General features: G+C 42.5%; 1 protein-coding gene across 1 annotated transcript; it reads left to right on the forward strand.

The window, feature by feature from the left end:
- Nucleotides 1-1628: 1628 nt before the first annotated feature.
- Nucleotides 1629-14717, forward strand: LOC106572443 (synaptophysin). The gene is made up of 7 exons (XM_014146627.3): nucleotides 1629-1680; nucleotides 3217-3282; nucleotides 9108-9232; nucleotides 9446-9644; nucleotides 11472-11663; nucleotides 11796-12128; nucleotides 12300-14717. The coding sequence occupies exons 1-6, from the start codon at nucleotides 1663-1665 to the stop codon at nucleotides 12096-12098; spliced, it is 903 nt and encodes a 300-aa protein (XP_014002102.1). The 5' UTR covers nucleotides 1629-1662; the 3' UTR covers nucleotides 12099-12128; nucleotides 12300-14717.
- Nucleotides 14718-15324: the final 607 nt, after the last annotated feature.

Consider the following 15324-nt stretch of genomic DNA (forward strand, 5'->3'; position numbering starts at 1 on the left):
GTTACCGTCGTGGTAGACTGCCTAGTAGGCCACCTACGGATTTGCTCCGGCAATGCGTCCAAAGCTAGGTTGTGACTTTCGGTCACGGCCTAGAACGCTTCCATCAGACGGCAAAGGAACTCCTCGTGCCTTCCAATGGTGGCTCCTTGGGAGGAGATGGCGTTGCGGAGCTGGTCAAAGTCTGCTGGGTCAATCACGGCCAGTTCATACTATAGCGTTTCAGGTAAGATCCAAGTGCAGACTGTGTTGAAGTAACAATGTTTATTACAGCAACAGAGGCAGGCAAATGACAGGTCAAGGCAGGCAGGGGTCGATAATCCAGAGTGGTGGGGCAAAGGTACAGGACGGCAGGCAGGCTCAGGTCAGGCAGAGGTCAGTAATCCAGAGTAGGGACAACAGTACAGGACGGCAGGCAGGCTCAGGGTCAGGCAGAGTGGTCAGGCAGGCGGGCTCAGAGTCCGGACAGGCAACGGTCAAAACCAGGAGGGCGAGAAAAAAAGAGACTGGGGAAAAGCACGAGCTGAGAAAACACTGGTTGACTTGACAAACAAGACGAACTTGCAACAGACAAACAGAAAACACAGGTATAAATACACAGGGGATAATGGGGAAGATGGGCGACACCTGGAGGGGGTGGAGACAATCACAAGGACAGATGAAACAGGTCAGGGCGTGACAGCCAGAGGATATACTGTACCTATTGTACATGGGGCTGGGAGTGTACCTCATGTTTGGGTTTTATGTCTGCTTTGCCACTAAAATCATAACTCACACTGCCAACTAAAATATTGTGTTATTGTTATTTTATGCTGATTAATAATTAACCCCAAAAGGTTATTTGTGGAACCATTAATGGAGGTTCTTTGAAGAACTTATAGGGGTTCGCCCACCGTTTCAATTTGAATAACCCCTAAAGGATCCTCCAGGAACCTTTCCTTTTTACAATAATTATCATAAACCTCTGCATAAGTTTCCTTAAACTTGTACGAAAAGTCAAATCTCACATAAACTGTATCCCAACTAGTCAAAACCATTACCAGTCACCACCATCATGGTCAGCGTCCACTAGGCTACTGAAGCTCTTGTTTGATTTCTCACATCATGGGCCACGAGCAGCCTGAAAGGTGATAAAATAAACTATATTATGATCACATATAATATAGTTATATAACAATATCAGGCTATTTTAGACCCGTGTTCTGTAATGATGAGTCGGTATTTAGTAGGCTTAATTGTAATCAAACAGGCTTTACAGGCTTAAGAGCGTCAACCTGAAGCCCTGAAGCTCAGACTAGTCTTGGCAGTGCAACTCGATTGCCTTTCCAATATCATGTAGAAATGCAAAACCTGCCCAGTGCCCGACTCCCAATAAGCGTAGTAAAAGACGTATGCCTGCATACAATGGTGTTGTCTCTCCGTTATCCCTTGTGGTAATCGCTGTAGTCTACTAGAATAAAGCAGCCATTTGATTGGCCAAGCCGTCGAAATCGTCATTACTGTATGTCCAATGATTTATCTGACGTCTCTACGCTCCAGATGCCCTAGACGAGTTCGTGACGTAATACAGCTATTCCCATCTCTTTATCCTCGTCCCCCGTGGGCTGTTCCGGATGTAACGCTTCCCTCCCGCCTAATCCTCTTATCGACAAGCAGGCGGCCAAGATGGATGTTGTGAACCAGGTAGGGCTCTGGGATGAAAATAAACAATACCAATGTTTTCATTTGATTTAGTTATCTGAAAAGCCATAATTTGGCACGTCTACATAATGCGCACTTTGACGTCGTAGCGTTTTAGGGGAAAAAAATAACTGGACATCATTATGGTAGGGGCCGCTGTAATTGTAAATCCGCGGACCGTTAGTTTGAAATATAGTGCTTTCAGTGGTCGACTCATGTGAACGAAAAGCGAGCACTGAGCTCAAAACACCGCAATACAGGCATGATAGATTACATGTGATTTAACCAATTTTACACCAGTAATAATTGATCAAATAATTTATCAAGACACCCTGCGCAACATAATTTCAACATAATTTCAAATAACTCAGACAAATATAACACATCCAGGGTATTAGTTGAGGTGAAAGCTATAGGCTATATGAAGATATATTCCGTTTGAATTGTGGACACAGAAATGGATTGTTTAGTTGGAAAGCCTATTTATATTTTTGAATAACTGCTATTGAACTAATAGAATCGTTGACCGGATCTATTTACAGGGGATTATTTTTTCTCTCTTAGCCTATGTGGTGTGTGCTGAGTATATGCTCGACTAGAGGGTGAAGTATAGCAACAAAACAAGAGATGATGCTAAACAAATGTCTAACTCGTGAAAGAGAAAAGAAACAGACAGATATGTTTTTTTTTAAAGCTGATCTTGCAACAAATAGAAGAAGCAGAGAGTAAAAATCCAGAGGAAAAGCGACAGACCCTATTTCATCTATATCGCAATATCAGACGACGTCCATCTCTTAGTCCTGTAGCGAGTTGTATTATAGGCCTATCAATTTACGAGGGGCGACAGACGGACTGGGAGTTAAAAGTGAGATATTGCGAGGTGAATCGATAGGCTAAAGACAGAATCGATAGGCTACAGGACACAGCTTATTTGGGGATGATCACAGACACACACCGCCTTCCTTTGCGACTGATGTGTTGCTTTCAACCGCACATGACAAGGCTTTACAAGTTATAGTCTAAACTATAGGGCTAGCTATATCTACTATAGGGCTAGCTATATCTACAATAGGGCCAACTACTATCGAGGTGACTCGAGATTTTCTTTCTGTATACATTTGTAGTAGAGTGCTTGCTGTCAAGCTTTGGCGACAGCGAAAACAGTGGGATAAGCAGCTTTGTCTAATTCTATGCTGGCAAAGTCTCTCTCCCCCCCCCCCCCCCCCCCCCCCCCCCCCTCGTCTCCACTAAACGATGTCAGTGCTTTGTCACACCGCCTGTCGCGCCCCAAGTCAAATAGTCCAATTACTGTACTAGCGAACAAATGGGAGCATGAACAAATGGATCACCGCCTCCTCCACCGCTCCTGAAAGATACATTTAATTAACTGACAGGTGCAAACTGTGGAGTAACGACAGATAGGCTATGCTGACAATGCATGTAGGCCTACACAGTACACACTACAAACGTTCAAAAGATAATTCGCGACAAATTCATAAAGAAATGTTAATTGTTGATTGTTGATTTCTGTGTTGACAGTTGGTGGCCACCGGGCAGTTCACCATAATCAAACAGCCTTTAGGATTTATGAAAATCCTACAATGGGTAAGTTACTGTTTTCATACAATGTTTCATTATTTGGCTTGTGACTGAGTGTATGAAAGACCATGGTGAGTGCGCGCCGGTATCCTTTCCGCGCGCATGAGTGGGTGTGGAAGACTCTATAGAATGTACTGGTATTGTATATTGCATGCGTAAAATCTAGATTACACATGAGTGTGATGATATTAACCAATACACTTAAAAGCTATAAATGATAGGACCATATATTATGCTATGGTTGGCCCTGTTTTGAGAATAGATGATGAATTTATAGTGATGTTGGGCACTTGTACTGTCAGAACACGTCCTTCTGTCACACAGAGGTCACAAAGCTAGGTGAAGCTTTGTGCTCGTGACGACAAACAGGCAGCGCGAGGTGGCTGACACTGCCCATTCTCCCACTCGCTGCTTCCTCTCGGTTACCACCAGCAGGCAGGTCTCATGAAAACTCGACGTCGTTTCAGTGATACAATGTTACTGTAAATCGATCATGGTAATTGTGATAAATCTCTGTTTAAACTATCCAGGCCACTGTATTTATGTGTCCTCTCCTGTGAAGTTTGTTGTAGGCCTACCAGATAATTAACTCACGTCACTTTAACCTTTCGCTCTGTAATCTAATCTGGAGTATTTTGTGAGCACCTCATGCATTTGGGTGTAGTTACTTCTTTATGTGTTGTGTAGTTGCTCCCTCCTAGGGCTAATCATTTTCGCTATAATTTCATGTTTTAGAAGTGGCACATAATGATTTAATAGGCCTACACTGAACTTAAACCTTGGTAGTAGTGGTAAGGGCCATTGACGTTGCTGCAACGTCGCCTGAAAAAGGCGCTGTCCACTTTCATGGGTTCTGAAACGTCAAAATCGCGGGGGTCCAATTGATCGCTGTCCATGGTGCTGAATCTGAATCTCCGCTATTTGCTAGGTTGTTTACCTTTAAAATTATTCATGTCGCCGCAATGCTCTATTTGTTGTATTGTGCTGTAACATGACAATCGTTAATTGGCAATTCATGATGAATCTGTGATAAAGCATTCCACACATTCATGTTACAAAATGTACTTCATACATCCACATCATGGTTTCTGCATGCTTTATGTTTTCTTTTATTCAGTAACACTCGAGGTACAGTGTGACCCCTCTTCCAACTTGTTTTGTGCCAGGGACAGGTATTCTTCTATGTAGATAGGCTCTCTCAATTGTACAAAGAGGAGTCTACATGGATGCATTTACACAGGAAGGCCAATTCTAATATTTGTTTCACTAAATAGTATTTTGGCCAATCAGATCAGCTATGAAAATAATCTGATGTGAAAAGATCTGATGTGATTGGTCAAAATACCAATTAGTGGCAAAAATATCAGGATTCAGCTGCCTGTGTAAATGTAGCCTCTGACTCTCACTGAGTCCAGCATGATGATGTTCAGCAGAAATTATGAGCTGTAATAATTTGGACAAAATATAATGTACTGTGTACTACGTATGTAACTTGTAATTAGAAACACCTCTCAGCCACATCATTACCACTTCTTTGTCATCACACATTTGTGATAGCATCAGAACTAGCATACACATGCCGACTCATACACACACGATACATAGTCATTACTCACCACTGACTCACCACTCTCACTCAACAGAACAAATCAATATACAGTATGTGCTCATTGAGGAAGTTCAAGTAATGAAATCTCTTCCTCCCATGTTCCATTTGGACTCACTTTGCTAGAATGCCATGATGATTGGCTGATTGAAAGAATAGGATTCATTTATGAGAAGACACATAGACCTACATAAAAAAAAACAACATCAGGATTTAAATAAAAGATCCCTAAACAAATGTTCTACTTTAAATCACAGCAGGTAAGAGTAACACATGGTAGCAGAGACTGAGAGGACAGTTCTGACAGCATGACCTTGTCTGTAGTCCTTCCCCAGAGCACTGCTAGTGCTTGAACATCACATCGTTACTTCTCTGGGTCACATGGTTAACAAACCTCCATGCCTGAAGCAGCACACAGGCAGGAGGCCAGAGCTCAGGAATCATAAGTCATAAAGGCCTGCATCTGCATGTTTCTACTTCTGGGTCGAGGTGAGCCTAAAGGAGTTAATCCCCTGGCCTAAACAGATCCATATGTAACTCAGCATTCAGCATTTATACATTCACATATCAATACTCATCTTTTACTCCATTTACACATCCCTACTGACCTCTCATTCAGCATTCCTGCTCTCCCATATACAGAACTGTTTTTCTGTCAACGTGTGTATGTAGTGTACACACAGGAGGGACGCTGACAAAGACATTTTGGCTAACTATATTTGTTGCGATGTTTTATAATCCAAGCCTTCTATGTTTTGGTTAACCACTGTGTCTACCATAACAACATCCTGCCCTGGTTTATGCTTGGGAACTAGGTTATTTTTGTCTTACCTTGGGATTTACAGTTTACATATTTGCTTTACTGATTCACTCAGTGCACTGTTGTGCTGTAAGGACAGTTTCCATACTGTGTGGTCAATACAGTAGAGATCTGTGATAATCTGGCCCAGTATTCTATAAGTGGTTCCTGGTGTTGTTGATCATCAAAGCTGCTGATTGTAGGATATGGTAAGGAGTTTACATGTTAAACCTTTGCAAACTCATTGCCAGGGCTCTCTGCCCACTCGTCTGCCCCTGGCTTAGAGGAGATGTGATTGGTTGAAGCTGTCACACTTCGGATTCCTGCCAAACTCAGAGACAGAAAGACGCTGGTGAGCATACATACAGTATTTACATTGTGATGGCTAGAATTGTGGTCCTACAACATCCATTTATGCTTGTGTATCAATCAATGTATTAAGTTCAGTTATTCATTTACTTGAGTTCATTTTCGAATAGCTGTGTTTTTCAGTCTTGTCGGACTTGGCTATAAAATCGGTGATAAGCAGGTATTTATAAATGCAGCTGCTTCTAACTCAGTGTGTGTGTGTGTGTGTGTGTGTGCACTTGTGGGTTTGCTTTTATGTGTGTGTGTGTGTGTGTGTGTGTGTGTGTGTGTGTGTGTGTGTGTGTGTGTGTGTGTGTGTGTGTGTGCCTGCTTGAACAGGGGTAGTGTGTCAGTGGATTTATGTGAGACTGCAACATTTACCATGTTAGTGGGAACATAGAAATAGAATGAACAGAACGGGCGTCCCCATTCAAGTCAATGATGGCATAATGGGTGGACTGGCGACCATTGCGAGTGTACCTGTCACGTTCGTCGTAGGAAGGAGACCAAGGCGCAGCGTGCGTATCGTTCCACATCTTTTATTTTAATGTGAAACTTCGCAAAACAAACAAACTATAAACAAAACACAAACCGTGACGACAGAGGTGCAAGATGCACTAACCCAAAATAATCTCCCACAAACACAGGTGGGAAAAACAACTACTTAAATATGATCCCCAATTAGAGACAACGATGACCAGCTGCCTCTAACTGGGGATCATCCAAAAACCCCAACATAGAAAAACAGAAACTAGAACCAAACAACAGAAATAAATAAACTAGATAAACCCCCCCAGTCACGCCCTGACCTACTCTACCATAGAAATAAGAGCTCTCTATGGTCAGGACGTGGCAGTACCCATAGGCTCAAAGCAGGAAGTAAGTGTACCCATCAATATGTGCTGTGATTTGTTGATTGAACTCAACTCACATGACAAAAAATGAATTCCATTGCATGAGCCACATCAGTTAACATCCTTTGAAAACATTACCATGGAAATTATTGCATCACAATACCAGGCAGCCATTGCGAGTATACCCATGAGTTTACCAGTCAAATTGGCAGGGTTAGAAGTTCCAAGCCCGTTCTATTCATTTTATTTCTACCCCCACCCACCCCCTCTATGCTCATTGTATGTTGCAAATAGCATTATCATGGTATCTGACAATGTGTGTGAAGCCATGTATTTTCTCAACTAGCCAGCCTGTCTCCATTTGTCTTTCTTCAACATCTTCCCATACATTCCTTTGCCCTTACTCCAACCTTCCTTTTTTACCTCAACCTCTTGTTAGGGAGACCATAGTCATATACCTCAACCTCTTGTTAGGGAGACCATAGTCATATACCTCAACCTCTTGTTAGGGAGACCATAGTCATATACCTCAACCTCTTGTTAGGGAGACCATAGTCATATACCTCAACCTCTTGTTAGGGAGACCATAGTCATATACCTCAACCTCTTGTTAGGGAGACCATAGTCATATACCTCAACCTCTTGTTAGGGAGACCATAGTCATATACCTCAACCTCTTGTTAGGGAGACCATAGTCATATACCTCAACCTCTTGCACTAAGAGCATGTTAATGAATGTTGCAAATCAGTGAAAACAGACACAGCATCTTTATGAACCAGGAAAAGGATTATACTTTATTTTACTGTGCATGCCAGACTACCTAAGTGAGAGCTAAAATCTTACAAGAGGATCATTTGGCATACGTTGTGGACTATCCACGTTGGAGGGTGTGGGAGAGTTAACTAGCCTGGTGCCAGATCTGTATGTTTTTCAATTCATCTGACTATGACAACGACCGAACACGGCAAAGAGTAGTTAGCTAAAGCACAAACAGATTTGATTCTTCCATGTCAGAGAAGATTCCATGTTCTGTTTTGTTGTCCTCCTCCTTCCATCTTTCATGCATGCTTATATCAAATCTGTTGAGCTTTTCATTATCACCCTCCCCCCTCACATTCCTCCCCAATCATTATTAAAACCTGTTAATAAGGAGATGGAGTGGAGGTGGGCTGTGTTTGCGCGCTAAAGAGTAATGAGACAAGGGAGTAAGTTACGTGTTTGTGTATGTGTGTGTTTGCGTGTGTGTGTGTGTGTGTGTGGTGTGAGTGTACCGTTGCACAAGCGCGAGCGTGCACAAGCGCGAGTGTGCGAGTGTGTGTGTGTGCGAGTGTGTGCGTGTGTGTGTGTCCGTGCGGGGGTGTGTGCGTGTGTGTGTGTCCGTGCGTGAGGGTGTGTGTATAATAGCCCTGTGCAGCGTCCTTTAGTGACAGATGGTGGAGGACCTCAGTCAGCTTAATAGACAGATTTCCATCCAATGGGATCTGGCCTGCAGGGAAGGGAGGGTGTGGTAAAAATAGGCTGACTGTATAACCTCCTATGTCAGTGTGTGTGAGTGTGTCTATCTACATTCTTATGTGTACGACAGTAAGTTAGCGTTCAGCTACACAACGCTGGTTTACATTACTGTACACCCCCCTGTAGAACTGTAGTACCGTAGCCTGGGCCGTAGAGAATAACTTATTTAGTACAACAGATATATCAACCAAACATGTTATTTTACATTTCTTGCATTTTCTTTATACAAAAGCGCACAACTTTAGGTGTCGGAGTAACCATGGCAACAGGTGTTGCGCTGTAACCTGGCAATATAGCTGCATTGATTTGCAGTCTGTGTGGCTTTGTCAGCAGCCTGCAGTGGTTTGAGGAACATTGGAGTGCAGGAGACACAGCAGATGGTGAAACCACAGTGTTAGGTCTTTCAGCAACAGTATACCTTTATTGGGGTTTTCCATTATACTGCATGGGCTTTCCTTTGGTTCACATCAACACCTATTTCAGACCAAACTAGAGTTATGCCAATTCCTCGACAGAGCACAATCTTTGGGAAGAAATCATCCCAAAATAAAAGCCATTTAATAGATGTATTCTGCTTCTCCCTACATGTCTCTGTCTGGGTCATATTCCTTCCCCATTCCTTTGATCTCACTACTGTATTTTTCCCTCCCCTTCCCTTTCACTTCCACTTGCTGTCTGTAATTCTCCTCCTTCCTCTGTGTCTTTCAGATCTTTGCCATCTTTGCTTTCTCGACATGTGGCAGCTACTCTGGCATGTTCAAGATGAGTGTGGAGTGTAAAAACCGGTCAGAGAGTGACCTGGACATTGAGGTGGAGTTTGAGTATCCATTCAGGTCAGTATGCCTATTCAGTCACACGTAACCCCCTGAACCCGCACAAATATGGTCCGTCTGTAATTTCTACAGTACCACTGGGCTGCAAACGTCAGTGGTGGAACATTAATCTGTAAAAACTATATTAACCCCGTTTGACATCTCTCTCCTTCTCCCCTTTTATCGCTGTCTCCCATCTTCTCTCTGTCTTTCTATGTCCCTTGTCCTTCCCAGGCTACATCAGGTGTACTTCGATGCCCCAACCTGTAAGGGGGGAAACCCTGAGCGTCTGTTCCTGATCGGAGACTACTCCTCCTCAGCTGGGTTCTTTGTCACCGTCGGGGTCTTCTCCTTCCTCTACTCCATGGCAGCCCTGTCTGTGTACGTTTTCATTCTGGAGAAATACCGTGAAGGCTGCAAGGGAGCCCAGATTGTGAGTTTGTCTTTCGCACTTCTTGTTTCTAGTAGGCCGACACTATTCCATACCATATTCCACTACCTCTGCTACGATTACTAATATCATAGTAATGATGATGATGATGATGATGAGCATGAGATTGATTACGTTTCTGATGAGTACTTTGAGCTTGATCATGATGATGTTTCTGATAAGAACTTTGAAATTGATGATGAGCATGTACAGTGCTTTCGGAAAGTATTAAGACCCCTTGACTTTTTCCACATTTTGTTACGTAACAGCCTTGTTCTAAAATGTATATAAACATTTTAAAAAAACTCAGCAATCTACACATAATACCCCATAATGACAAAGCAAAAACAGGTTTAGACATTTTTGCAAATTTATTACAAATAAAAAACAAAAATACCTTATTTACATAATGTAAGTGTTCAGACCCTTTGCTATGAGACTCAAAATTGAGCTCCGGTGCATCCTGTTTCCATTGAACATCCTTGAGATGTTTCTACAACTTGATTGGAGTCCACCTGTGGTAAATTCAATTGATTGAACATGATTTGGAAAGGCACACACCTGTCTATATAAAAGGTCCCACAGTTGACAATGCATGTCAGAGAAAAATCAAGCCATGAGGTTGAAAGAATTGTCCGTAGAGCTCCAAGACAGGATTGTGTCAAGGCACAGATCTGGCGAAGGGTACCAAAACATTTCTGAAGCATTGAATTTCCCTAAGAACACAGTGGCCTCCATCATTCTTAAAAATGAAAGAAGTTTGGTACCACCAAGACTTCCTAGAGCTGGCCGCCCAGCCAAACTGAGCAATCGGGGGAGAAGCGCCTTGGTCAGGGAGGTGACCAAGAACCCGATGGTCACTCTGACAGAGCTCTAGAGTTCCTCTGTGGAGATGGGAGAACCTTCCAGAAGGACAATCATCTCTGCAGCACTCCACCAATCAGGCCTTTATGGTGAGTGGCCAGACGGAAGCCACTCCTCAGTTAAAGGCACATGACATCCCGCTTGGAGCCAAATACTCTCAGACCATGAGAAACAATATTCTTTGGTCTGATGAAACCAAGATTGAAGTCTTTGGCCTGAATGCCAAGCGTCACGTCTGGAGAAAACCTGGTACCATCCCTACGGTGAAGCATGGTGGTGGCAGCATCATGCTGTGGGGATATTTTTCAGCGGCAGGGACTGGGACACTAGTCAGGATCGAGGCAAAGATGAATGGAGCAAAGTACAGAAAGATCCTTGATGAAAACCTGCTCCAGAGCACTCAGGACCTTAGACTGGGGCAAAGATTCACCTTCCAACAGGACAATGACCCTTGCCAAGACAACACAGGAGTGGCTTCAGGACAAGTCTTTGAAGGTCCTTGAGTGGCCCTTGAGTGGCCAGACCCCGGACTTGAACCCGATCGACCATCTCTGGAGAGAACTGAAAATAGGTGTGCAGCAACGCTCCCCATCCAACCTGACGGAGTTTGAGAGGATCTGCAGAGAAGAATGGAAGAAACTCCCCAAATACAGGTGTGCCAAGCTTGTAGCATCATACCCAAGAAGACTCGGGGCTGCAATCGCTGCCAAAGGTGATTCAACAAAGTACTGAATACTTCTGTAAATGTGATATTTTTATTTGTTTATAAATTAGCAAAAATGTCTAAAACCCTGTTTTTGCTTTGTCATTATGGGGTATTGTGTGTAGATAGAGGAAGAAAAAAACAATTTAATACATTTTAGAATAAGGCTGTAACCTAACAAAATGTGGTTAAAAGTCAAGGGGTTTGAATACATTCCGAAGGTAGTGTAATTTGCTAATGCTTTATAATGTGATTATCCTCAGGACTTCGTTGTGACCTGTGTGTTCACCTTCTTCTGGCTGGTGGCTTCTTCTGCCTGGGCTAAGGGTCTGTCGGATGTGAAGGCATCCACCGACCCAGACAAGGTCCTCTTACTGATCGAGGCCTGCGACGAACCGGAGAACCGCTGTCGTGAAGTCCATGACCCTGTCGTCTCTGGTCTCAACACATCTGTGGTACGGAATTCAATTGTAATGTTGTAATTTGTAAAAGGGCATGGACTGCTGAGGATATGACGGAACAATCCTGTACTACAAGATATGGACCCCCTTATTCTTTTTCGTCTTTTTCTTCCATTCACCCCCAAGGCATTTGGCTTCCTGAACCTGATCCTGTGGGGAGGGAACCTGTGGTTCGTGTTCAAGGAGACTGGCTGGCTGGCAGCTTTCGGAGGCACATACGCACCTTCCCAGGAGAAAGCGCCAGCCCCAGAGTCCTTCGGCCAGGACGGCTATGGGCAGGAGGGCTATGCACAGCAGGGGGATGCATATACCGGCACCCAGGGAGGCTACCAGCCCGACTATGGCCAGGGCGGATACACCGAGGGAGGTGGAGACTATCAGCAGGGGGGATACGAACAGCAGCCCACCTCCTACGCCAATCAGATGTGAGCTGGTCCACCCTATGGCAGCTGGAAGCTGGTGAGTGTCAGTGCATATGATGGAGCAATCCTGAGAATACTGATAAATGACTGTGAGAAATACTGCATTACTCTTCCAAAGGGAAATACAGACTGTGGCTTTATGACATCTTCATAATCTTTAGGTATGCATTAGTTGTAATATTTCTCTCTTCTTCTCCCCCCCCCCCAGGGGCCACCGTGTGATTTAGGAGTGTGGTGCCTGACCACCACCCACAATTCCACACTCCTCTGTTTGTCTGTTTGTGCATCTGTGAGTTGACAAGAGGAGGGAGGGAGGCAGGGAGCGAGGAAGGTGGGCTCTTGGGAGGGGAAGTTAGCAACACCGTGTCCCTTGGGAGAGGGTTATTTTGTTGAGGGGAAAATGGATCCTTACTGTAACATGCTGTTTATTCTCGTGATGTATTTAACTGTAGAAGACAACAGGGGATTGACAGTTTGATCACACAAGGACAAACTTGAATACAAAACCAAAACATGAACTTCAATCTTCTAAAGGAATAACACTTAAATTAAATGAAGGACAATAATGGTAGTAATGTTTAACGTGGGACAATGTATTTGTCTGTGCTATGTAAATATCAACATATTCATATAGAAATATATGTACACAGTTGAATAATTGTGCCCTCCATATTAGTTGTTATACAACAAATGTAGAGAACAGAGTTATTCAGTTGTATTTACCTTAGTTCTGTTTAGGAGCTCACATAGTTCAACCCTCGTCGTTTTTTTATATTTATGTTTTGTGTTTATTTTATTTCTCCATGTGTGTTTCTTTACATTTTCAGTTTATTCAGTTTCAGAATAGAGTTATATATTTTCTCATTGTGCTTTTTTATTTGTTCAACATTACTGAGTGAGTTTAACGGGATAGAGAAGATGTGATGGCAAAGGATGAAGACTGTCAGCATGTGTAAAAGAGGCGAAGTCAGGTGCAGGAGAGTAGCGTGATGTAAACAGGCGCACTTTATTAAAGTTCCAAAACGAGAGCACAACATAAATCAAATGCGCTCAAAAACACGGAACATGACAAAAGTAAAGCGCATAAAAAGACACCACAGCAACATGAAACAATTACACACAAAACATGATGGTTAACAGAGGGTTAAATACAAGTAGCTTAATTGGGGAAATGAAAAACAGGTGTGTATGGAAACAAGACAAGACAAATGGATAATAGAAAAATGGAGCGGCGATGGCTAGAAAGCCGGTGACGTCGATCTCTGAACGCCGCCCGAACAAGAAGAGGAGCCGACTTCAGCGGAAGTCGTGACAAAAAAGAAAGCAAAAGGTATGACGAATTCAGAGAGAGTAGAGAAGAAAGAGAGGTGTTAGCAGTGATTTATGTATTCATTGTCTTTTATATTTTTCCACTGAAACATTACTCAAGGATTTAGCTGTGTTTGTTCCAGAGAATCTCTTAAAAGCTGAAATGCAAAAAGGAGAAAATGCATCTAGGATAATGAAAAAGTAGTTTGCATGGTAAGAATTGGTATTCTGCTAATACTATGTTGTTCCTAAAAACTGCTGTATGTACTATGCTATCAACACTCTTTTTTTAAAGATGATTTGAGGTTGTGAAGTCAACTGATGTTAAAGGGATCATTATTTTTAATGTAGTTTAGAACTTTGCGCAGAACCTTGTCATGTTTCGATGGACTATTTATCTAGTCTAGAGATGAGTCATAACACAGAGTTAGTAATCATGTTTATTCACAATTTATTTTGGTCATCTGATCAAAACGCATCCATATATTTACATAGAACTAAATCAGTATGGCACAATATGTGTCATTTTCAAGACCATATACAAGCCATAGAAAATAAGTATTTTTTACATATTAATATAGCCAACTGAGTTGTCCTGAACTGTATCTTGTTTCCATGTAAATAAAATAACCTGCATCCCCGGGGGGTGCAAGTGGCAAACAAGTGTTACAGGAATAGTATGTTTGGCTCATTATAAGGTCACAGCACAGTGCAGCTCTGCTATATTTTACACAAAGTACAGGGACTGCACATGTTGCAATGGTCACTCTTTTCAAGGTCATGTAGATAGGCTTACCTGCCATACTGCCAATCCTCTCTTTGGATAGAAGAAAAACTGTATTGCCAAATGGAAACAGGACAGGGGTGTCTTGATCGATAGATTTTGCTTCCACAGTTATCACAATTAAATTGTTTTTCATCCATGTTATTCCATTATGCAGTTTTGGATCCATACATTTTTTATCCGTTTTTTTTTTTTACCAGTCGGTGTAGAGGCACCTCACTTTCTCTCCCTTCTGTGTTTTTCTCTATATCGTTCCATCTCTCTCTTTCTTTTTCTCTCTCTCTTGTAGGTCTTATAAATATGCTCAATGAAATATGTATAGTCTGTCGTTAGTGGTGAATGATGTCTTGTGATACACTCTACGCCTTTGGATAGTTGTGTTTATTGTTTATGATGTATTCTTATTACTATTTATGCTAATGACTATTACAATTCAGAGAAAAATATCCAAGATTCTCCAGAATTCTATTGTATTCTTATTTTATGGAATCCCTGTGAAACAAAATCAAATAAACTTGAAATTATTCTGTTGAAGGTTAAATGTCTTGTCTAATTCTCTAACCTTGTAGATCATATGCATTGTTCATGCTGTACTATTTACTGATTGATGTTCAGTAGCATAGGGAGGTCCCTGGGGGGTTCAATGTCTGAGGGTATAAGGTACGCCTACTACTAGGCTATGTCATGACGTTGGCCTGATGGGGAGGTTTATGACCCCCCATAAATACCTTTCCCCTTTTTCCTCTCTCTACTCTACCGATGTGACTATTGAAAATTCCTTTGTTAACATGGAGAGTCTGGCAACATCAAAAGGTGGGAAACTGAACCATATTTCGGTATTCCAACCAGTTGAAAATATGCATTGGTACTTAATGAATATGATGTCAAATCAGCATGAGCTCTGGTTGAACGACAGGAACCTAACGAAATTAGCATCGAATCTCAACGTGAAGGTGATGACCTACACGCCGGAAGGATGAATTTTGACTATACCGGCCAGAATATAGCATGAGCATATAGCATGGCAACTTGGTATGAACTTTGAACTCTTATTCACTAAAGAAGTGATACCTCCTAGCCGTTGCGTTAGTGCAGCAACTGTAGATGTGGGCTAGGAGAGGACGGACAGAGTATCCGCCCT

This window comes from Salmo salar, chromosome 15, assembly GCF_965601325.2.
Source record: "Salmo salar chromosome 15, fSalSal1, whole genome shotgun sequence".
Classification (NCBI taxonomy): Eukaryota; Metazoa; Chordata; class Actinopteri; order Salmoniformes; family Salmonidae; genus Salmo; species Salmo salar.

Bases quoted from the DNA above. Each gene is read 5' to 3' on its own strand.
- LOC106572443 (XM_014146627.3), top strand. The intron at 9,233-9,445 runs GTCAGTATGCCT...TGTCCTTCCCAG, and splicing joins GAGTTTGAGTATCCATTCAG to GCTACATCAGGTGTACTTCG. The intron at 11,664-11,795 runs GTACGGAATTCA...TTCACCCCCAAG, and splicing joins CTGGTCTCAACACATCTGTG to GCATTTGGCTTCCTGAACCT.